The sequence below is a fragment of the Eucyclogobius newberryi genome, unplaced genomic scaffold (genome assembly GCF_026437365.1).
Source record: "Eucyclogobius newberryi isolate DKJ021-1_F unplaced genomic scaffold, fEucNew1.0.hap1 SCAF_17, whole genome shotgun sequence".
NCBI lineage: Eukaryota > Metazoa > Chordata > Actinopteri > Gobiiformes > Gobiidae > Eucyclogobius > Eucyclogobius newberryi.
The window spans coordinates 10,598,379-10,623,291 of NW_027315801.1; the positions used below are offsets into that span (position 1 = coordinate 10,598,379).

At 41.9% G+C, this 24,913-nt stretch overlaps 1 protein-coding gene across 10 annotated transcripts in view; it reads right to left on the reverse strand.

Annotated features, from left to right (window-relative positions):
- The window catches only part of camta1a (calmodulin binding transcription activator 1a), a 306,786-nt gene that overhangs the window by 48,579 nt on the left and 233,294 nt on the right, over positions 1 to 24,913 (reverse strand). For all 10 annotated transcript variants that reach the window (XM_072449082.1, XM_072449077.1, XM_072449079.1 and 7 more), the window contains one exon: positions 22,396 to 22,467. In XM_072449082.1, coding sequence (XP_072305183.1) covers positions 22,396 to 22,467 — 72 coding nt within the window. The remainder of the gene's footprint in view (positions 1 to 22,395; positions 22,468 to 24,913) is intronic.

A 24,913-nucleotide genomic window follows, 5' to 3' on the forward strand; every position in this document is an offset into this window, starting at 1 on the left:
GCAATAAGTAGTGCTGCCTTAAACCCCAAAGTGCATCAGAAGAGCTGAATAATTTGTAAGAGAAATAATTACGGGGCAGAGGAGCAGGCATCAATCGTGGTGCACCGACAGTGCCCTAGCTGGAAACTACCTCACCCATAAGCTAAGGCTCCATTAGGTATTGTCTAGGGCCTGCAGGCTAATTTGTTTGCATCAATAATACATTCAAAGGATTTATCTAACTTGCAAATGAGTGTTCATTTACTGGTCCAAGAAGCAGCGAGGAGAGCAAGCAGCACAGAGGTGTGGAAGCAGGAAGCAGCTGGATGGGGCTATCTGGGACATCCTTAACTCTGATGACTCGCAGCAAGAAAGAATGGACAAGAAATGTACTCAACTAAGTGTCATGGCTTTAAAATACTACGACTCGAAGTAAAACATAATCATCCAAGAAGTAAGAGTAAAGAGTCTTATTTATGTTTTAGAATGGAGGGTTAAAAAAAAAAGACATCAACTAAATCACATTCTGATATTACAGACGAATAAAGTAAGTATAAAATTAAAGGTTAAAAAAAACTCATAGTCTTTTCATAAAGCATTTGTTACTTATATATTTACTTGAGTGGGAGGCTTTCTGGTGGAGGATCTGCCACATTTTTAACCATATTGGAGATGTTATTACTTTGCCTTAAAGATTCCACAATATGACATTAAGCATGTATCTATCTACATGGAAACAAGCAAGAGGTGCCACCAGGCCAAGTTACAGACCAGGGTTTTAATTATAAAGCGTGGATACAAACAGTACAACAATTTTACATACTTGACTTTCCATGTCAAGATTGTGATCTATAAAAAGACAAGTTGACGTGGAAATGAGTGGTGCAAGTAAAGATGCGCTAAAACTTTTCTTGGAAGTAGAACACCTCAAAAAGTTTCTCTATACAGTATATACATGACAAATTACTCTCTGCCTTCAGTATTCAGTGAGCTCATCATATGCTATTCACAATGCTTCGCTGGGACACCGGCTGGAGCAGAGCCAGTGTGTATGTAGGGCAGAGACGGGCCAAGGAGCTGGTGACCACAACTTGGAAAGGCATCAAAAGTCCTCTATGTCACCTGCTGCATTAGACCGTCTCTGATCAGGCGCCACATGACAAAATGACAAAGAGCGGCGGTGAGAAGCCCAGGGTTAGTAGAACATGGTGGGCAGTCCTGAGGCGACACAGCTATCCCAATGCTCTTTGATCACGGTTCTACCTCCCACAGGTGAGATGAAGCTCTGCACGCCACCAGAGGAAGGAGAGAGAGAGAGAGAGAGAGGGAGGATGGAGAGGAAAAGGATAGGAGGAGGAGGGAAGATGATTGTGAACATATGTTGGTTCCGTGAGTGTCAAACCCCAGTGGCTCCACGGCCCACGCACAGGCTGCACCGCTGCCTCTGCTGCTGTGGCCACGATGGTCCTATCACCAACATCACACCAGCACTTAGTCAAACAGAGGGAGAGAGAGAGAGAAAAGAGCAAAGAGAGAAAGAACAGAGGCTCCATAGTCTCACAGGAAAGGCCTGGTCTCATGCACACATTGTTTCACAGTAACGGAAAAACAGATTTGTTTGGCTGTATCATTTGATTTAAAGCTAGGGTACTGCAAAATTGGAAGTAGGTTTTATATCTGCATAACTCGTCCCTAGCGCTCACAAACCCTTTGGCATATCTTTATTATTCACATCCATTCATTTCCAGGCATGTGCAGCTTTTAAACTGCTTTTTTCAGACGGTGAAGTGAAACTTGAGTGGACCATCCAAGTGCAGCCAATCAAAAGAGCTGCTTTTAGCTCTTACTTCTGGGTTGACAGGATATGCAATACAATACATACAATTATTAGATGCAAACAGCACGCAGATGACAAACAAAGGGCTGCTTTTATGAAATCCTCTTTGATGGAAAACATGAAATCTGTACCAGAAAAAATGGGTACCCCGAGTTTATAAATTGTGAGAGAAAAGATAGGTGATGAGGTAATATTCAAAAAAGAATATCATAAACATGTAAAAGATGTGTGTGAGGGGACTTCTTATACCACAATTTCCTCAAAAAAATAGTAAAAAGTAAACTCACCACTATACTCTTTGTTGCAAGCGAATAAATAAAGGTGCTATAACTGTATTATTAGAAAAATAATGATATATACTATAATATACTGTATCCTCAGTCGAGATCTGTGTAAACTCTATTCACTTCTATATGATGACTGCTGGACATCTGAATCATGAGCAGGGACATGACCTTTGAACATGTTTTAAACTGTGACAGAAAAGTCATTGCAGTGAAGTAAACAAAGAGGAGGCAGATGTAAATGTGTTTTATTGTAGCGCTAACCTTTACAACAGCTCCACACCGGCGCTGTGCTGTTCCTTTGTATTTTTATCTACAAAGTCTTCTCTTGAATTCAGTGACTTCTGCAGTTTTTGCCTTCTTGGACACTACACTGTGCAAACAAAACACAGCCTGGATGTGCTTTTTCTACTTTTGCCTTTAGCTCTATCTGGCCACACTTTCAAACTTTCAAATATTGCTATTCTGAACAGTGTGAAACAGTGCCTAACATTTCAGAAAGAATGCTCATTTTGGTTCTGCAATTAATCAAATTGTGATTACAATTGTTGCACCAATCATTGACAAAAAAATGTGTTATCAAAAAAGAAAGGAACAAACATGAGACCTCAATTTGCCCCAGAAACCAAAGCCAAACCCATTATGACTAAAATCCCCCCATAATCAAGTTGTGTACAGTTTTGTGATTAATTATTGATCTAATGGCAAATAAAACTTTGCGGCTAAAATATCCTGTTTTCAATACATTTTGCATTCATGAAAACTTAAAATCTTTACAGGAATGGTTTGTGAGATTGATGTAAACAGGGAAAGCACAATTAAAAGCAAGTAAACTGTCCTCCAGTCAAAATTCTGGCTCAAATTATATTCTGTAACAAAATGTGGCTCAGCTCTTTCTAAAGGAGAAGACTGGTGATGTAATTTCTAATGTAGTTCATCCCTGAAGGCAACATTTAAATTGACACTCGAAAATTAAATTTTTGAGCACCGCGTTTAAAATGCACAAAAAGGTCAAGCAGTAACAATTTTACACAATACATAGCACCGTTTCCATTTATATATGAAATAGTTTTGGTAATGATCCTTTTACCTGCCTTAAACTGCTGCAGCTCTGCCAGGGCTTTTCACTCAAGTGACTCGCACAATGACCATGATACGGATTTAGCACAATGTAAAAAAAAGAAGAAAAAGGTTTTGAAATTTTAGTTCAAATTAATTCTTTAAGCTACTGCACAAAAATGAAGGGCAAAGATAAAATAACAACTCCAGTTACATAATGAAGTTGTAAAATATTTGATTAATTCTATAGATCTAATAAATATATACTTGCCGGTATTAGCAATAGTGCTGTAACTATTATATTGAAAAACTGTTAAGTTGACAATCATTTTTTTCAGCTCATTAATAAATAGTCCGATGGTTAAAGCTGCATGAATAAACATTTATTTAACTACATTTGATCTACTTGAAGCTAAAACTATGACACCTCTTGCCATATTTACAGACAAGGAAAGTTTATCGTAACAAAGTTAGAACGCTGTATAGATGAACAAACTTCACTCCTGTGTTGGGAAGTAAAGCTCTTGAGATACTTTCTTAACTTGCTGCTGAGACTTGCAGAACTTTACAAAGCAGGCATATATACATCTGTAGTACATAGTGAGGCCCTAATACTGCTCCATTGCCATACACCGCCTGCATGTGCACGTGCTTCTACAGGACATGGCTTTGATCCTCACACAGCCGCACTTGTAATCCAGCCATTTGGGGGCAGCAGACACAAGAACACCCTCAGACGCCCAGACGTATAATAACAAACGCTTGTATAACTGAAATCAAATTTGGCCTTCATCTTGCAATCTGAGCCTCACAAACTCAATTCCCCTCCGCCGTCTGGCCGTGTCCATGCCTTTTCCATGTGAACAAATGGGGTCAGTATCGGCACATAAACATCCTCCCCCCCCTCCCCGCTGGCTCTGCTCCATCGCGGTGAATGGATGCCGTGCGCCGCTGCATATCTACACAGGGATGGCAAGGGCACCGAGGAGAGAAAATCAATACTATATCTCAGCACTAAGCACAATCCCAACCAAAAGCAGCTGGAGTTTGCAGGTTGCTCCATAAACTGGACGGCTTCATCTGGCCCGCTGCTGTGTCGGTGGATTGCTACGGTAATGCACTACAGCACAAAAGGCCGGGTTAGAGGCTCGCCAGACATTCTAACATACACAAACGCGTGCACGCACACACACGTACCAGCCGGGGCAAAAGGTAATGGAAAAACTAGGATGACAAACACACTTTACTCACAAGCCGGAAAACCACCACTGGAACATTTTGCCCTGAGCTCTTCCAAAAGGCATTTGCAGTTAGAGGTGGGCAGCAGCAACAAAAGTATAGCTCAATAGTTTTTTGGAATGTTCTGATACCGATAATGACAATTGTGCAATCAGAAATGTGTTAAAAGAACTTGAAAATACTTTGTTAAGGTTCAAGTCACACACAAACACAAGTTAATCTTAGAACCTAATTAACACTGCACAAGTTTGTTATTATTATTTTATTTTAATTCAGCTTTTTATGCAGCTTTATGATTTTCATGGCTGGTACGAGGCATGGCTGGTACGAGGCAGGTACAAGTACGTTAATGGAAAAAAAGAGCTGAGATGCTGCTGGTATGCCAAAAATATTACATATGTTATAAAAGTACCAAAAACTGGTATCGAAAAAATATAAATAATTCCTTCTGATGAGTTTGGATGTCTAGTAGTTTGTTGGAGTGTACAATCGATTGTTTCCAGGGCCGAAATTAATGATTTGGCAGAAAAAGTGTTTAATAGAATTTTTTGATCATTGACTGAAATGTCCGGTTCTCTTCAGGTACCGCTACTGAAAATAAAGTGCATGTAGTAGTTCCCCAAAAAAGTACCCAGCCATTATTGGATCCCAACTTTTCATATCTTCCCAACATCATCTTCAACATTATATTTAGATCATATTTGGCCCACCTCTGTTCACTAGAACCCTTTCAGACATACATGGGATAGGGCCTGGGCTAAAAATAGCATGTGCAAGGTGGGAATCAGGACTATTATTATTGCGCGCACGTCCCGCCCAGTCCCACCAAGGAAAGGGAAGAGACTAATGATTTTCCTGGTGCAAGCAATTAAAAAACTATTTGTCACCTGCCAGGCTGCATATGACGTTAAGGGCCTTGGCAGAAGGCTATGGAGTAAAACCACACAAAGACCCGGCCCCATGACGGAGTGGGGGAGGCACGAGGAGCGAGTGAGGCATAGGAAAAAGGCGGGACTGGAGCAGGGTCACACTAGGGAGAGAGGAAGAGGAGGGGGGACAGAAGGAAGAGGAGAGGTGATATGGGTTGAGAGGGGAAAGAAGTTTGAGCAGGAGGGGTGGGAAAGGTAAGAGGAAGACGAGAAATGAGGTGAGCAAAAGGAGGGAGGAAGGATTGCAGAAGGGGAGGAGGAGAAGAGGTGATGACAGGTCAGGAAGAGGGTGAGACAGGGTGAGGGAAGAGGGGGGATAAGGAAGGGACAAGAGAGATGACAATAGGGGGGAGGGGAGGAAGAGCAAGGAGGCAGGAAGAGAGGAGGAGGAGGGAGAGAGGTGGAGGGAGAGCAAGGAGGCAGGAGGAAGAGAGGAGGAAGGAGAGCAAGGAGGCAGGAGGAAGAGAGGAGGAGGGAGAGCAAGGAGGCAGGAGGAAGAGAGGAGGAGGGAGAGCAAGGATGCAGAGGGGGGAAGGAGAGAAGAGAGGAAGGGAGAGAAAGGAAGAAGAATGGAGTAAAGCAGGATAAGGACGATACAGGAGATGTAAGGAGGGGTGGGGAAGAGATTGGAGGAAGAGAAAAGGTTAGGAGGAGGCGGGGAAGGACGAGGAGAAGTGAGAAGAGGGAGGAAAGTAAGGAGTGAGGGAGAGGAGAAGTAAAAATGCAAGGAATGAGGAAAAGGAGAGGCGAGCAGATGGAGAGAAGAATGGTTTGAGGAAAGGGGGGATTATGAGGAGGATGGAAGAGAGGAGAGGGGGGGAAGCGGGGTGAAGAGGAGGAGGGAGGGAAAGGATGAGGAGGGGTACAGGGCTTTAGGGAGAAGCAGCGCGGCGGGTACAGGCTTGATTTATCCGGACAGGTTAATACTAGGTCAGACAGCACACTGCCATCAGGAAGTCATGTAATATTTAGAATGTGGCCAGTGAAAGTCATTCTGCCACTGTCTGGCTCCTGTCTCAAACAGACATGTATATTCCCCCACCTGCAGCTCTCAGCCGGGCTCGTGTTCAGATCGCCGCCCCTGTCTGTCTGGCTGCTCCTGTCGTCTCAGAGCAACACACTAAAGTTCATTTCAGCCGAACGCAAGCACGCAATCCCCACTGTATTTGTCCGAACGATTTTGAAAAGTTTAGCACACCAACGAGGCAACAAAAAAGCTGAAAAAAAGAAAAGAAAAAGAAACGCACATTTTCGTCACAAATCAACAGTTTAATATAATTTAATGATTTCCTATTCCTGCAGTGCTTTCCCCCTCTTTATTACAGGGCATAATAAACATTGTAAAAACTACTGGGACGTCAGGTGCAGCACTAAAATATTAGCTTGCAGCGAAAAAGCCTTCACAGTTTATCCGGCAAATACACTTTGAACAATGCACTGTAGTTTGTAACTAATGCTTGGGGATTTTGGGTTCAAGAATCAATTCAGCTCTATCCTGGTACAAGGAAAGACTCTCAAGAATTTACATTTTAATTGAAATAATTAAAACATAAACGTGTGGATGTGGGACTCAGCGGCCTGGTGGTTGACGGGTTAAGACGGCAGCTCTTATGCCATGCTCCATTGTGCAGGCGGCCGCAGGGTTGTGAGTTTGAATCCCGGCTCAGACAGTTCCTGCATGTCCTTCCTTCTCTCTCATCCGCATTTCAGGCTCGGCTGTGCTGTCTAATAAAGCCTACGGGCCAGAAAATCCTTAGAAAACAAAAAGTGAGACTCAATTTGATCCTTGAACAACTAAGATAATTTTGATCAAATTATAAGCTTCAAGGCATGTAAAATAAAAATGAGAATAAATTAGTTTTCCTAATTGGTGTAATTAAAGAAATATTTGTATTTGAAATTAACTAAAAATTGGGTCCTGTTAGATACAACCATTGTGTTATATAACATAACCCGAGTCACTTGTCACTTGACACAGTTGGGACTAAACTTGAACTAGACTGTTAAGTAAACCAGGACTAGAACGGAACCAAACCAGGACCAATCCAGGACCAAACCAGCACCAAACCAGGACCAATCCAGGACTAAACCAGGACCAAACCAGCACCAATCCAGGACCAAACCAGGACCAATCCAGGACCAAACCAGGACCAAACCAGCACCAATCCAGCACCAAACCAGCACCAAACCAGGACCAAACCAGGACCAAACCAGGACCACTCCAGGACCACTCCAGGACCAAACCAGGACCAAACCAGGACCACTCCAGGACCAAACCAGGACCAAAACAGGACCAAAACAGGACCACTCAAGGACCAAACCAGGACCAAACCAGGACCAAACCAGGCCAAGTGTGAACGCAGCCTCCTCTTTTAGAATCAGTGAGCTCTGCCTGGCCACACCGGCTCTGACAGCCATCACCACTACAACAAAAACATTAGAAGAGGCCTTAAACTCTCTCCCTTTCACGCTTTGTGCCAATGAGCAGGTTCGCAAACGCTGGGTCCATGCGTATTACCTGCGGCTGTAAATAATGTAAAGAGAGGTATAATGTGCGGCTCAGATTACGGCTCGGTCGGAGCTGGGAGCTTCCATCGCTGCAGTAATTTACGAGGCAGCTCGTTAACGTCAGGTGATTTGCACTGCTCGTTTGCTCCCACTCATCTCCAGCAAATGATATCATCTCCTTCCTCTAATCTTCTAATCCTCCAGCCCGACACTCACGCCACTCCTCCTCCCAACGCCTCCGCTTCTCTGTCTCATCCTCCTCGGCCTTCACATTCTCTTTTCTGACACTTCTGCCAATCTGCTGCTTCAGACCATCTCTCTGACCCTTCGTTTCCAGTGCTAGACGCCATTAAAAAGTTAAGTACTACCGATGCTCAAAAAACAATTCTGTCAGCAAAAGAAAAATACTTTGGTATCTATAAGCTCTTTAAGTGAAGTTTTGACTCCAGGAGTTACTGGCGTGATCACAAAAAGATGATGAAAAACAAAAATAATTTAGTATTTAATGGGATTCATGAACCTCTTTATTCTGTTTTGTATATGCTCATCACAGCTGCAGACAAAAAATATTGTCCTGAAACCCAGTTCTTCCCCAGTCCGAGTTACAGGTCAGATTTGTGGAGATTTGGGTTCAATGTTCCGCAATGTAATTTAGACCAATAAAAAAAATAAACACCATAATGTGGGATATTCCAATGTAATAACATCTCCATAGAAACAAATATAGGGCAGTGATCTTACACCAGAATAACTGCTTTTTTGGTACTTGATCAATATTCTTCTGGTACCTGTATTAATCATCATGTATCTTGTAGTAACGGTACCACTAATCCTCCAGTCCCTTCGCCTTTTCTTCCTCCTCTCCTTCGTCTTCCCTCCCTCACAGTGTCTTCTGAGGTTGGCCTGGGTGAGCTGGTGTAACGTCTTGGATTGCCCAGCAGTGATAGACAGAATGTGTGTGTTCAATATGATGCCCATCCAGATCAAAACAGGAAGACTAAAAGAAGTGTGGCGCCGCTCTGAAGGCTGTACGTGTCCTTGTAGTTACTCTCCCTCTGCCCCCTGCTGCGAGCGACCCAGAGTGACTCCCCCCAAAAGAGAAAAAAGCACAAGATTCTCTCTCAAAAACTAGGAGAGAAGGCGCAACAGTCCTGGCGTGGCGCAGTAGCAGACTCCAAATTAAAACGTGGTTGGAATGTAGCCTAGTGGTGTAGTGTAGGTCAGAGCATGCGGCGGAAGATGAATACGAAAATATGAGGCAGGTGTTTTGAAGCATAATTAAAATGTTTCATGGGTAAACAACTTTTGTGTGAGGACAAAGATGGTGTTTGGTGACCTTGTCCAAATGTGAGAATTCAATAAACGAGGACCCTGACTTCATGTTTCCCTGTTCACTTCTGCACAAAAAAGAAAAAAAGAAAAACAGGAGCACATCTTCATTATCAAATTGGTCCCTTATCTACATTTTTATCATCATATAATCTTAAATTATGCAGCTCTTATTCCAAACATCAAACTAATATAAATGTACTATTTTGTGTCTCGCTCGTTTTAATTTGAAAGATAAATAGATAAACATGATTACCTCCTATCAAGCAAATTAAGTTTCCACCAACACATCTCCAGAAGAAGCAAGGACGCTTGATTAGATATAAATGATTAGATTTGAGAAGACATTAGTTAATCTAGCACACCTCTTAGGATAATCCTTACTCAATATCAGCACAATATACTAACTCCAACCACAAGGGGTCAGAGAAGTTAAAAAAACATGATTTTGGTGCCCTTGGATCCCAGTCCAGAGTTATCACTGCCACTCACTGAATTGACAGTTTCACTCTGGAAGATCTGGGTTTAAATAAGTAAAGTCTTGTAATTTCCAGAGCTAATGCCTTGTCGGAGGTAGACTATTCTTCAAGTCAAACGTTAAGGTTAAACTACACTTTATTGTGAGGAAAATTCATCCTCTGCATGTGACACGTTCTTCAATGCCACTGGGTTAGGGCGCCACAGGGCAGTCTTTGATCAAATTTGACTTTCTTTCTAAATTAAAGAAACGTAGTATTATAGTCTTCACATTGTATCATATAGAGTCTGTTTAGAATGTAGATTTAAGTATAAGTGTCCAAGGGTTTAAAATAACACAAATAAAAGTCTCAATATGTATTATTTTATCAAGGATTTATAAAATTAAATTACCAGATTGTCAAAACGCCAAAGGTACTTTGATAGTTGCTCTATGGGACTGTCCTTTGGTCTTTCCAATATGGAAGGAAGTATTGGAAGTACCGGTACTAGAGTATTCAGGGCCGGGCCATGTCTGCTGGAGACAAGTAACTTTTCCGAGTGATAAATACTGGACATGCACATGGTAGATTGGTAGATCATGGTAGAAGAAGCTTACATACACTGAAAATATAAATGTATTTTATTTGTAAGGGTGACTGCAACTGTTAAACTATGTAAATGTGCTTTATATAAATGTACTCCTCATTATTTTTGTTTTTTATTGTTTTGTTTTGTCTTGTTCCATTTTGCTTGGTAAGGAAAACAAATTAATACACATTTGAATAAAAAAAAGCTTGAGAACGATTGAATTACATGTCGGCACCTGGCCTTTAGCTCATTAGCATTCCTCCTCTGTCTTTAACGGTCAGTAGCTCTTGTCTCTCCATCTTTTACCTCTTTTCCTCTCCTTCTCCGTCTCATCTTCCTCTCCGTGACATGTCCAAGTGATCATGTCGGTATGTCAGGACTCGTCCACGCCTAATTGGGGCTCAGAGGAGTAATCAGGCCTGTACAAATCGGACAGTTCTGGTCATTAGCTGTGACCAGTGTTCTCTGGGAGGCTGGGAGACGCTGCCACCACAACCACCACCGAGCCTGTGCCTGTTTCACGCTGACAATGAACGCTCTGACGTGGGTGGATACCGCTAGGATTGGCACAGCGAAAAACATGTTGGCTATTGATCTAGTCCTACCACGCAGACAGGAATTAAACAGGGCCACGGACACTGGAGAATAGTAAACTGTGAAAAGCACAAACGCTTGCTGAAAAAAAATTGTTCAAAGATGGAAATATCAAAACAAGATTGTCATTTTTTTTTAAGCTGGCAAAGATTGTAGCTGCTTTCATCTTAAATATAAATCACAAAGATATCTAGAGCAGTCGGGAAAATGTAAACACGCATGGCATCGCTTCTTCTGCAAAAGGCCCACGCAAACTCGAAAGCAAGATGAATGTCAATTTTAGTGATCGGGCAGCGCCTTAACCTTTCGGGATAACTGAATTATTTAGGTGCTGAATATACCTGTTTTGGAGCCCGTTATTCTGGGCTATTCTATAGGTGAGGGCTGTTTAAGAGGCTGCCTCCGGTCTATTGCCGCGCGTACACGCTTCCTTCCCTTTGGCCGCGGAGTGAAAATGGCAAGACAAATGCAGCGGGGGATTTGTGATAATTGGCCGTGCTGGTGGGCTCGGCGATGGGCCTGGAGAAAAGGTCGCCCGGCACAAGGAACCGATATGTCTGCCAGGAAGAAGAGGAAAAGAGGTTGAAGAGAGGGAGAATAATATTTATTTATTATTAATTTGGTAGCGGCCGATACAACCAACATAGATTTCACAATAATCTGATACAGGTATTACGGTGTTTATAGCCATGTCACTAGAAGGGCTTTTAACAATCAGATTTCACTAAATGCTGTGTTGAATGAGTTTAACATAAATTTAAAAAAGGAATAAATACTTCTTCTGTCACTCTCCTCACTCACACACACACACACACACACACACACTTTACACATGGTCACACTGTCGCTGTTGCAGGAGCCAGGATTTTGTCTGCTTTTTTATTTTATGTTGATAAACCTCATAGTCACATTTTTCTGGTTATTTTTAGCTCATTGAAAAAAATAATTTTCATTCAGCGTCATCAAAACGTTTACCACTAATGCACGCTGCATATTCTGACTCTCAGCATGATTTCAGCAAATGAGCAAAGGCTACTGTCCTCTAAACTGAGACAAAACATGAGCCCAAACGTCTTTATACGTGTCTGTGAAGCCTGTGATGTTTAGGGGCCACGTTAGACCACACTTCTCTGTAACGTCCAGGGGCCTCATTTACAAGCAAACTCAGGGGGCACTAACCGCATGGAAACTTATTTTATGTTGTATTCAGACTTCAATAATTACATTTTGATTAACAGTTACATAGTTCTAGCATATTCTTATTTTTAAAGATTTCATTTACATTGGAGAACATTGGCTTATAAAAACAGCAAAAACCTAACTCTTTTGAAGCCGTAAAGTCTGAGTAACAATAAACTGTGCAACATTTAAATACAAGGCCATAGATAATACCACGTTAACGATGTAAAATGCACTAAAACAGAAAAGCAGTTTTTGGACCAAATCCCTCCAGTTGAATTAAATATACACAGATAATAAGTTTGGCTTAGCATATTGATTATTACTGTTACTTGTATTGTTTACGCATTTACAAAATTGAGAGTGTTTGACGTGATGGTGCCAGGATCAAAACTACTACAGTGGATAATGGATTCACTAAGATCTGATTGTTTTTTCTTGTTTCTTTGCCATTATAAGTCAAATGCTGAACATAAAGATTTGAGGAAGATAAGGCAACACTGGCATGAATGATGACTTGAGGGGACTTGTACTAAAAACGGTGACTTGACTTGACAAAGAGCAATGACTCAACTTGACTTACTTGACCGTCGCGACTAAGTGACTTGGACTTGAGTCTTTCTTGTGACCGGTGTCTTTCTTGTGACTTATTCCCACCTCTGTTATACCGGTCTGAAATAGCCTTTTGTGCAGCTGTTGATTTAACTTGACTGATGATAAATTATTTCTTGTTTGTTTGTTTGATTATTGCATACAAATTCAGTCTCATCTGACGCAAGAGCCTGCACTGATTGGATGAAAACTGTGTTAAATGCGTGAGCAACTTGAGCAGCATCTGAGCGCATTCAATTCATATTTATGATTTTTTTTATTGACAATACATTTAGCTAAATTATTTATCTGCTTTCATATTAACTTACCATTTCCTTTAGCTTCAGTAAACATGTTTTTTTCATAATGGTCTGATCTTGACAGTTCTTTCAATATGAGGGGAGAGGTTTAGAGTAAGAGGAGGATAAGAATGAAAAGAACGTCTCACTCCTTCCATCTGAGGTAAAAGAGCAGTCCAGCAGGGGATATTAATTAGGCTCCAAAGTAACCTTCAATTTATGCAGAGGTCAGGGGCCCCCACGGAAAATTGCAATATGTTTTCACTAAAAATACTAGAGTTCAAAGTGCATACATTTTAAGAGGACTGTGGAAGATGATAAAAACACTTATCAACTGCTTTTCTCCTTACAATATTGATGGACGGATAAATATGCACCTCTTTCCATTTGAATCAGCGGGAAAGGCTCCATTTAGTGACCTGCCTTTTGGCCCCATCTCGGAATGTTATAAAATCAAATCAATCTTGAAATGACCCATTAAGTGTAAAGAATTTGCACCAGTAATAAACAAATTCAGATCCATTTTCCAACACATTCTAATAATAACTTGCTTAAAAGGTGCATTGTCTCCATAGATGTTATTGAGTTGCTTGAAATGTTCCACAGTATGGCATTAGACATTGATTTTCCTTTGATTCTTTATGGTACAGTTTTATAGATCAAAAACTACAACAGCATTTTTACGGTGACCGGGGCTTGCCTGTCCGCAGATCTCACCTGTAACTTGACTTGGCGGCGTCACCTTCTCCATGGAAATAGATACATTTATTGTCATACTGTGTAAATTCTTTGGCAACACAATGGAGAAAAGAAGGTTTCAGATACTCCGCATAATGCACTTGTTATGATCAGCAGAGGCGAACAAAATCATAAAATACTTGACCGCGGTAACCATACACAGATTTGAGCTTTTGCGACTGCAAACACAGGAGCAGCAGGAGTGATGGAGCGGGTGGATGGGGTAAACCACAGAGACACGGCTGGCTCCCGACACACTGGTGAAGCAGCTGTTCTCCTGATGGCCCTGAGAGCGGCACAGAGCCCAGACACATGCTGACAGACACACCCTCTCTCTCTGCTGCTGCTGCTGCTGCTGTCTGCAGCGCCTCTGTGCAGCGGGTTATGTTCAGGTTATGTCATAACAGTATAAAGCCTTTCAAAAGGAAGAGGACAGGTACCAATTTAATGGTAGAATCTGCAGCAAAACATTCAAATGTGGATAGTTAAAGATGCGCAATGTAACTTAATAATGGATGGCTCACCACATTCTTTGCTGTTATTACTTTGCTTAGAACGTTGCACAGTTCTCTACTGCAGTGTCTACTGTTCTCTATCTGTAAAACTACATCATACATCAACTAGACAACAAAAGAAACACAATCATGGCACATTTAAATTAAAAGAAAAGTCCCACAAAATGTCTCCAATTCCAAATTGGACAAAAGAGATGTGGGGCGTGTTTGCTTGACGTCTAGATGACATGCTGTTTATGTCTTGGACACTGAACAATTCTGGGCTGTCTTGGAAGCCCGGGAGTGATGTGCATGCTTTATTTTCACAGCTTTTGTTAGAAGTTTTAGATATTTGGGGATGCAAGCCTCCATAAACTTGACCACACCTTTCCCTTCAGTCTCCTCTGAAGACAGACAATCCGCAGATTACCTCTGCAATTATCACTTGCTCAGTCAGGATGTGTACCTGGTTAGTCAAACCAGCCACTTTGGCTTGCAGGGTAGGAGCCATGTCTCTCAAATCAGAGATTTCATTTTCGGCTGCTGTGGCTTAGCTGTCCAGTGCGTTAGTCTTGGATTTTAAATCACACATTTCCTCCAGGACCGCATCCATCTTTGCGTCTACTGCCTTTGTAATCTCATCAGTTATCCCCGGTAGAGCCACCATAATGACTGGGTCTATCCCGTTCCTGGTCTCCTTCACTGCAGCGCGGCTAGTTTAGGTGTAGCATGGCTAGCCTGGTTCTCAGTGGCATTGTTCTTGTCCTTGTCCAGTTTCTCAGACATGTTCTCGATGTAAGTGTTCAAGCTCATTGTATGTCTGATCCCACACAGAAAATCAAACCTCCCCTGGTGAACTCGTAATATAGACGGGTAAATCCAATGGATTCAACTAAAGCCCAACAGACACAACTAAGCTAAGTGGCCAACATCCCATACTGTGTAACATTCCAGACAAAGCAACACCATCCCCATGGAGACAAGAGAGTATAGTGCACCATTAAGGGGTAATGGAACGATATCAATAAAAAGTTGTATTAAGTTCAGAGCTGTGTATGTTATTTACTTAAAGGCGCAATGGACGATTTTTCGGCGATTTGAGAACGCAGGCGGAAGTGCGCATGCGCACTCCCCCGTGCGGACTGATACAACACACACGTGCGTTTGTTTATTAGCGCAACGGAGCGCATCGCATCTCCCGTCTCCCGTAGATTTCTGTCCACTTCTGCGTCAGCTCGAACTGTCTTTCTCCGTCTTCATTTTGCCCCGTACACTGAGGGAACTATATTATGATAGATCCATGCGCTTAGGCACGCGGAAACGTGGGGACGAACCGCACGCGGCTGCAGGTGAGCGGTAGGTGCGTTTTATGATTGATACGTGGCAGGACTAATGATTTATCCACGCCACGAGGAAATATGATAAAAAAAATGCTGAAAAAAATCGTCCATTCCACCTTTAAGTAACTTTTTAAATAAATTGTTCTTCATGGAGTCATTTTCGGATTGCATACTTTTACTCTTAAGATATTATTTGGTTTTTCAAATGTTTTGGTCTATCCTTTGACAATACCAGATTTTGTGAATTATTCAAGGTTTTGTCATTTTGTCAAATTATAGTAACTTCAAATTATAAATAAGAAATTACATCCAGACTGTACTTTTACACTTACTCTCATTTGATTTGTAATTTAAGCTGCACTTTTTTACTCTTACTTATGCTCTTGCTTATTTTCTTACCACTTTATACTTCAACTTGTGTAATATTTTGAAGTAACATTTTTGGTTTCTACCCAGCTCTGACTAATTTATAATAAATCAGGAGAGATGTCACAAAAGTAAAACATTTGTGGGATTTCTACATATCCTGTTGGCTATTTTATTTTCTAAAACACTACCTTACTTTATAATCACACTGTGATACGGCAGCCTTTTGTCACTAGTGTGGAAACATAATTCTACCTGATCTAATTAGTTAATTCATTGTTGTTTTGTGTACACTGAGCCAGTAAATATCCAAACATATTAACCATAAATCATACCAACGTTTGGACTGCAAATTCAACCATGCACAGGACCTTCAGACTGTTATGACATCACACAAACACAACCTGCTGAACCATAATGTCAAACCAGAGGAGTCTAATTTACACTGCAATACTGATGTTACACTTTGCAAAGGTGCATTTCCATTTGATACAAACAACAGCCTGCATAGCTAAAGGCAATTATATTTCTTGTGGCTCCGTTTGCCCCGAGGTTGTAGACAGCTAGTCAAAAAGGCGGCGGGCGCTGGGTTTTTCTCGCCTCTATAGCCTCTCTCTGCGCGAGTGAAATCAACAGAACAGTGCCCGTGCTCATTCATGATTTATCCCTGTGAAATATTCATTATGTAGCCCGTGTGCATTGTCTGGTCTGGTGTTTCTGATGTGGATGCGCTCCTGACAGCTCCACTCCATCACCGCGCTTCACCTGGGCCTTCCTCACAGCCCCGGCACCTGTCTCCCAGCGCTCAAACACACAGGGAACTAAACTGATCCGAATGAATAGAGGACTGGGCGAGATATAAAGAATCCATCTGTCGGTCTTCGGCCTGCGGGCATGTTCGCTCCAGGTTAGCGCTGTAGATGCTGTATCCTGCGAGCGCGGCCGACCTATATGACGGATCGGCGCTTTACAAAGTTCCTCCTCAACTTTTCTTTTTCAATTAGGTGCAATAGGGAGAGAGAGAGGGCTCTGTTCTGCCTTGTACTGGGGATGAATACATGTGTTTGGTCTGGCGCAAGATCTGCTGACAGCATTGACCTGCCGTATTGATCTTGGGAGATTGTAGGTTTGTTATAACAGGTGAATGGCAGGGGAGTTTGAAAAAGGCTCTGGGTGGTTTCCAATACATCAACACAGCTACAGAGGAAGGAATTAAAACAACACTGTGTAATCTCCAGTGTGTGCCAGTGGGATATTGTTTTGAAGTGTCCATGAGTGTCTATTTGTAGAATATAAGAAATATTTATCATACAGTATATTTTACAAATGAAACATGATTTTAGTGCATTTTTTCCCTGTTGTATGAAGCACTTTGAATTGTCTTGTGTACGAATTGTGCTCTACAAATAAAAATATTTAGTTTACGTTTTATTTTATTTTTAAATGTGTGTAAATGAATCAATGTTTACTGCTTCAGAATGTGAAAATACTTTTGTTCTTTCTTTCACTTTATAGAACATTAACTAAGCTCAGTCTCACTAAATGTAACATTGGAAATTGTCAAGTTAATAATTCATAATGCATTAAAATATAAGTTTATTAAATTCAAATAGTATTCTTTGACAGAGAGTGTCCTTTGAACTAGAACCGGAAACAGAACATTGAGATGCAATGAGCGGCTAAAGTACATTTCAGCACCTCAGACAGCTCCACAGTCCCTTCTGCACTCAGGGTGCACTTTAATCACATACTTATCACTCTGCCCGTTCAATTAAGAAACCATAAATTAAAATTATTGGAAACTTGTCTGATAGTGTCTGGAACCGTCACACCGACAACAGTGACAACTCATTTCCCCACATAAACCTAATTCAAAAGCTTCCAAAGACATTACAATCTGAAGGACTAATGTAATAAGAAAAATGTAAGTGCGGTGAATGGCGATATTAATAATTTATTCGGGGCAGACAGGAGAGTCGAGCCGAAGTCGAGGAGGGAAGGTGTGAGGAGGAGATGTGATAGCCGCGAAGAAACAAGCTTGTCAGCATTCCCTCCCGCCTTAGTAGTCATTTCATTATCTCGCCCATTCTCCGCCCCTTTTAAGTAGCGGAGGAGCCGAGTACAGGGCTATTGACCCCTCTCTGAGTTAGTGGCAGGCAGCGGGACAAATGAAGTTTCCCCTCAGACCTGCTCTCGTATTAATATCATAATTACCCCCACCTCTGTACCCTCCGCCGGCCGGCTGCAAAACTCTGTCATGTGATTTGATGGAGAGGCACGAGCCCAGGAATTACATTCGATTAGCACTAAACAAAAGGAGAGGACATGGAGCGATGGAATCAATCAGAGCTACCAGGACAGACCTTGTGCTTTGTGTCAATGAGTGTCGGCCAGGATGATTCATTTAACTCACTTAAACCACCAATAACTTGATTCAAATGGAGACTATTCTAAATCATAACTTTTTAGACACATACAACGGACATATCACTCATAATTGAATCAAAAATCACAATTTTCATGTTCAAAAAGGGGCCCCAATAATATTGGCTGTATAAAAATTTTGGGGCACACATTTTAGATGCTTACCCTGTAGTTTAGACCTCTACAAAATGTAATGGTACTTGATTATAATTTTTTTAATTATTATTTAATCGAGAAGTCCACCGTCAATCCTCTGGTTCATGTGGTTTGGGTCTGGACGTTGGAATTTAAAATAGGGCTTTTTCTCCCCGCACAGATTATAATCATGAAATCAATATTGATTGACATTTTTATTTTGTTTAGAAAATATATTTTTTTTAATTGAATGGATTATTAAGATCAATTAATGTGAAGAAGGAAAAAACACTTTTGAATTAATTTATTTCTTCAATATTTCAATACTAAAATGGCTAGACATTCTGTACCATTGACACCACAGTTAGAAAAATAGAAGTCATTCTCAACACAAAATAATAATGGCTTCATCTTAAATACAGATATAGATCAAAACTAATCTAAACTATTGAGTTTAGAGTATCAATTTTGTCCATTCTAATATTGATTATTTTGAGAACCCTATATTAGTTTATTCAATAATATGTAACTGTTCTCACTGTTGTTAAAACGCTTGGATGTTTAAAACGCAGCAATCTGAAAGATAAAGTCAGTTAAGTTTGTTTCGTTTGAGTCGATCCTTATGTGAATTCATTATTTGGAAGCCCTGATAACTACTTCCCTTTAGTCCGGGCCAATTGTGAGAATGGGCTGGACATTGGAAAGTGCTCTAATGCCACAGAGAGAAAGTGATGATGTGGCGAGGTGGAGGAAATTGAGAGCGAGAGAGAGAGAGAGAGCGAGAGCGAGAGCGAGAGCGAGAGCGAGAGCGAGAGCGAGAGCGAGCGCGAGAGCGAGAGCGAGAGAGAGAGAGAGAGAGAGAGAGAGAGAGTCCCCTTTCCACCCGCACTCCCAATCCACAAGTCCTGGTCCCGTCTCATTACCAGAGCTTTGACTCAATCAGACTGGATAAGAGCTGGATAAAGAGGCACACTCCCTCCGGCTCAGGCCCCTCGCTCTTAAAACACCTTCACCAAGCTCACTGTCCAACTTTCTTTTGTGCATTGTCACACACAGACACACTGTCCTTTTCTCCTTATGAAAACTTTTTTTTATGTTACTTCAAATCTAAGAATCCATCTTTCTCCACCCATCTATCTTGCGTTCCCCTCAGTATTTTTCTTTTTTTTTTCTTTAGGGTTGAACTTTCTAAAAGTTGTGTCCATCTCACTCTGCCTTTCATTCCCGGGCTGCCTCTCTCCTCCTGGATGTCCTCTGCGTTCCCTCCTTGTCAGTGCTGTGTAATAGGAGTTATTTTCATCCCTGTCTCTCCGCCACTGTGGCCGCTGGATGGGTGAATATTTACATTTTTCACTCACTGGTGACCTTTCCCGGGTGCCGCTTTGGGAGCCCTAGTCTCCTTGCTGCTCCGCTGTTGACAGACTACTGCCTGCAAATCTTATATGGACACAGCCAATGGTACACAGACAGAGGGAGGGGGAGGAGGGGGCACGGGGAGAGGCGAGAGAGGAGAAATCAGGACAGGAGTTTGAGCTTTATGTCTGAAATGGCTCGCAGACACAAAAGTTTACTCGATGGCAGGTGCTCAGGGCTGTTATTTGTTACCTCTGGTGTCACTGTGGTTATAGTTTGTATGGGCTGCAATAAAGTGACTGAAGTGAGATGTAAATCTGAGTGCGCAGGTTGGGAAATTCAAAATAAAAGATGGCCGAGGCGCCAGAGACGGAGGTAATCTGAGCCAGGGAGAGAACGTGAGAGTTATTCAGTGTATCCTGGAAGTCGTGTGCATTAGAGTAGTCATGTGATCCCATTTAAAGCGTGACATTCAACAAGGCTAAAGAGGAGGAAGACTGAAGAAAGTGATTCAAATTACAATGTGAATCTATTCGCAATATGGCGATGCATCAGAGCAAATGGATTTCGGTCAGGCAAATTAAGGTTTTTCACAATCAAAAATAAAATCTCTACTAATTTCCCAGACTCACAACTACTTATTAAATACTAGTGTAAATAAAGCAACAACAAAAAACCCTGAGAAAACTTTCCATTAAAGGTGCCATAACATGCTTTTTTTCCACGTTTGGTAGTCTATCCTAAGTGTATAATTGATAATAATAAGGGTTGTGCAACACCCTTAACATAATAGTTAAGAAATATCACCCAGACCTTGGACCCCCTCACCAACCCGGAAATGCAGACGTCTTGGTTTGATATTCGCCCCCACCCTTGTGAAGAGCGATCTGGCTCCCCCGCCCAACCCGTGACGTAGTCTCAGAGAGCGTGTGTGTGCCCCGCCCACCCGTGACGTAGTCTCCGTGTGTGCCCCACAGCTGTCAGCTCCGCCGTGCGCCGCCCCGCGCCAGTGAGTGAGAAGAGTCTACTTTGAGACTAAATAAAACTCGTGTTTATTCTACAGCGTGCGCAGAACAGATATATCTATAGATATATATATATATATATATATATAAATATATATAAAAGTCTTATGTCCATCGCGCTCTTATTTCCTGGTTTTTCGGTATCGGATAGAACTTCTCTCCGTTTATTTTCCCGGTTGCTGCCACATAAAACTTGTGATAATAGTAAAGAGTGCGATATCATTGATGAAGTTTTGGGCCTCTTTGAGCCGTGTTTCGTCGTAAATCGAAGCAGAATGGGCTTGTAGGGAGACACGCGAGTCTGGAGCAGCGCGGAGCCGGGGGGAAGGGGGCGGGAGGCGGTCAGGGGGTGGAGAGGGGGGAGGGGGAGGGGGGATGGTGACACATGCTTGCCCTTATGACGCGGTCTTGCCCCACCGTCAGTTTGGAGATTAGAGGAAAGGAGATAGTCTGTAATATAGCTAAAAACTGCGGGAATCAATCAAAAAAAAACACTCTGGGTACATATATGAAGCACAAATAGCAATGTAAGAAGGTTAAAAACTCTGAAAAGTCGATTTTGCATGTTATGGGACCTTTAAATCAGAATTTATTTTAATTGTTTTATTTTTGTTTTAATTCTTCACACAAATCTTGTCTGTTTACCTAAGTTATCAAATTATAAAGTTTATTTATGCTGCCTGATAACTAACATCTCAAAAATAATTTTACTAAAATGTGCCTCTTTTACAACCATAATGACATTCAAAAACTCAAAATGGCTTGTGTTTTAATTTATAATGCACTAATTGAATAAATGTGAGTGAATTCATGAAACATAGTGGGGAACATGCTTTTAGCTTGCCTGTGTGAGACGCAAATGGAGGCAGATAAAGGAATAAAGACTTGTTTTGAAAGTATTTTGTTTGCTCTGGGAACACTCATTATTTTTGTTTTAAGCATTAGAGGGGCCAGCTTTTGTTTCCATTGTCTTTTCCCAAACGGTCTGTTTTGCAAACAGGAAACATGAATGGAGTGCTGTTCGATTCCAAGTGGATCTGTCTGGTGAGGACATTGTGACTCGACATTTTAATCTGCGAATACGAGTGAAATCAGGTCAAAAGCTAATGACAAGACCCAGATTGATGCCGTTTACATAAGGTCCACTATATTTGTTCAGCTGCGTTGTTTACAATGGTGTAAGTGGAGCCGCGCACATTTCAGGCGCCTCGCACAATAATAGCTGTCATACTCAACACAGATGATAAGATGTATGGGCAGGTGATCAAAGGAGCACTATTTACAGGCACTCTGGCCCGCAGACGTGATGAGCCGCTGTAAGCACACTACTGTACAGGGAAGCTCCTCCATCATGCTTTTACTGCCCATCACCGCAGCTGTTAGACAGGGGCGATGGCAAAGCTTTTAGGAGCCTGAGATAGGCCTGGAGCCGGACGCCCGTGTATGGACATTGCCATCAGAAAAGTGAATGACGGAGGAAGATAAGCCAAATGGAAGCGGAGGAGAGAGAGCGGAGGAGAGAGGAGGTTGCAGCAGGTGAGAGGTTGTCGAAGGAAAACGCTCCGGTTAAATGGAAACTGATATCATGCAGCCCGTTCAAGTGGTCCCGGCTGGGCTGAGGAGGTGAGAGGGAAAGCAGTTCTTACCTGGAGGAGCCAGTAGCACCTGCGGTGGAAGGTGGGGATGATGGACGAGTGGACGTAGCAGCCGTACAAACACTGCAAACAGAGGACACAAAGAGAAGGAGGCAACTTTAGAATCATGTCACCACCGTGTCCCAGTAATATTTAACAGATAAAGGTACACGCTAACCCAGTATTTTGTTGTGAGAAACTTTTCCCTTCGCTGATTAATAGTCAGCGCATTCTCAATTCCCAAAAGCAAAATCCTTTTAACATTGATGCAACATTTATCTTTTACTCAAAGTTGTAATTTTATTGATTCCTGCATGTTTGAGCAGTCCTGTATTGTCCTGCAACTGAAGCTCCAATGCTCAGAAAATGCCTGTCCCCTGCCCACATTCCTCTACTTAGTTACAATTAGAAAAATTAAGACTGACAATCTGCAGCTTGTTACAGTGCAATCCCACAATAAAAAGGCGGGGCTCATTAGTTCACCAGTTTTGAAAAGGAAAAACACATTTCTGTTACGAACCTCTTGCATTGCTCATTATTGCAGTTTATAATTGACAAAATGTAAGATGATGAACTACTTATGGTACAGTTATGCCCAGATTATACTTTTGGTCTTGCGGGACAGTACAGGTTGAGACCTCCCTGCAGACTGGGGCAGCTGTGACCTCTGACCCTCTTAGGATCCATCCCACATGTGCACGAGTGGCTGGCAGATGGTTCTTTCCTTGTTCCTGGTAAAAAAAACACCGTACCCTTTACCCAGCCCTGTCCCACTACCTTTCCGCTCCTCCTGCTGTGTGTCCGGTCTGTGGAGAGGAGCCTGACAGGATGATTCACGTGCTTCCACCTTCCAGCTCGCATAAGCATGTAACTTTAGCGCAGCGTTATTAATATCCTTATCGTAAACAGATAATGCTATGTCTAGGGGCTCGTTACCATGGAGAGCCCTGATAACGCCTCGCGGTATCACGCCACACTTTTTTTATCCCGCCGACCAGCACTCAGAAAGTAGTGCTCACTTATCCTTTCAGTCCCTCGATGGGAGATCCAGGGACCCGGCCTGTCTCCGACCCGACCCAGAGGCCAGTGTCTGTCTGCGGTTGTTTACAGCGGCTCTCCCTCTCTCAGCCAGAATATAGACTAGTTTATCCTGGTCTTACAATATTACAGCCAGCGATGAGTGCAGCGGACGCTCAGGCAAGGCATGTAGGAGAAAATGTAACCATCTTATCTATTACACAGCAAAATCAAAGGAAATTAGATAGCTGATGGTGTATTAAAATGGATCTGCAGTCAGAAAGTCGGGAGAGTATGTTTATGTCAGACACAGCGATGCACTTGACACGCTGATGCTGGGAATGTCTATGAATTCTGATTATTATATCTATGAAAGGGCCAGTCGTTTGCTGGTGTCAAAGGGTTACGCTTGATTTTCATGTTATTTTTCATGTCAGGTGAAGAGAAAGTTATGAATGTGGAAAATCATCACTTGAGCCAAAATGGGGCCAAAGGGTTTGTTATCGTTTAAGGGGTTTGAACTAAAAAAAATAAATGTTTAGGTTTGTACAACAGCATATTTTGCCATGTTAAGACAGAGGAAGAGTCTTGGTATTTTAACAATAAAGCACATGTCATTAAAAACAAGCAAGATAGACAAGTTTAATGCCCTACTGTGGAACATTCCAGGCAAAGCGATAACAGCTCCATGGAGACAAACAGGATGTAGATAAAATAGTAGTTATTGTAAAGTTTTAATAGTCTTAATAAAGCTTGAACAATGACTTTTGTCTATTTGTCCAATTTATAAAGGACAAATAAGTTATTGATTGATTGATTGATTGATTGAGTCAGGCTTAGTAACTACTTTTTTATTATGACCTTCATTTATACAGTATTAATAAAGGTTTTACTAATTGTAACCATGTAATTGATACTCTAACCCTTAATTAAGTAGTGAATTATTAAAAAAACGATTTGTTCATTTTGAATTAAATCTTTGTACATGCTTTATTAAGGCTATTAAAAGTGTATTTATTGATAAGTGGTAAGTGGCAGAGCTCTTGTCACGCTTTCCCATGTATTTGTGAGGTTGGAGCAGAGAAGCCTACACAACTTTTGGGAGGCATTACTGTCAACTGTTGCTGCAGACAGTGTTCCTCTGTCAGCACGGCCTCGTTTAACTGTCCATCTCCCCTGCTCTGAAATGACATCGGGACTGCTGTCTGTAGGAATGCAGCATGAGTGGTTTGAATAAAAACATAAAACAGGAACAGCTTCATGCTAGAATGTGGTTTTAATTTCCGAGGCTGTGTAGTTGTGTTTAAGTGGTTGGGTTAGTACAGGCAGGGACCAGTTAGGAGGCCATTAGGGCTTTGGTGAACACAGCTTGGAGGAGCATGTGATGAATAGGTCGTGTGGAGTGTGGTTTGGGCTTGTCTTGTTTAACTAAAACCTGGTTAAAAAGAGCAGGGCCTACAGAGGAAGTGTGTGCAAACAGTCATTTGCCACCATCACAGCGTGGTGATTAATT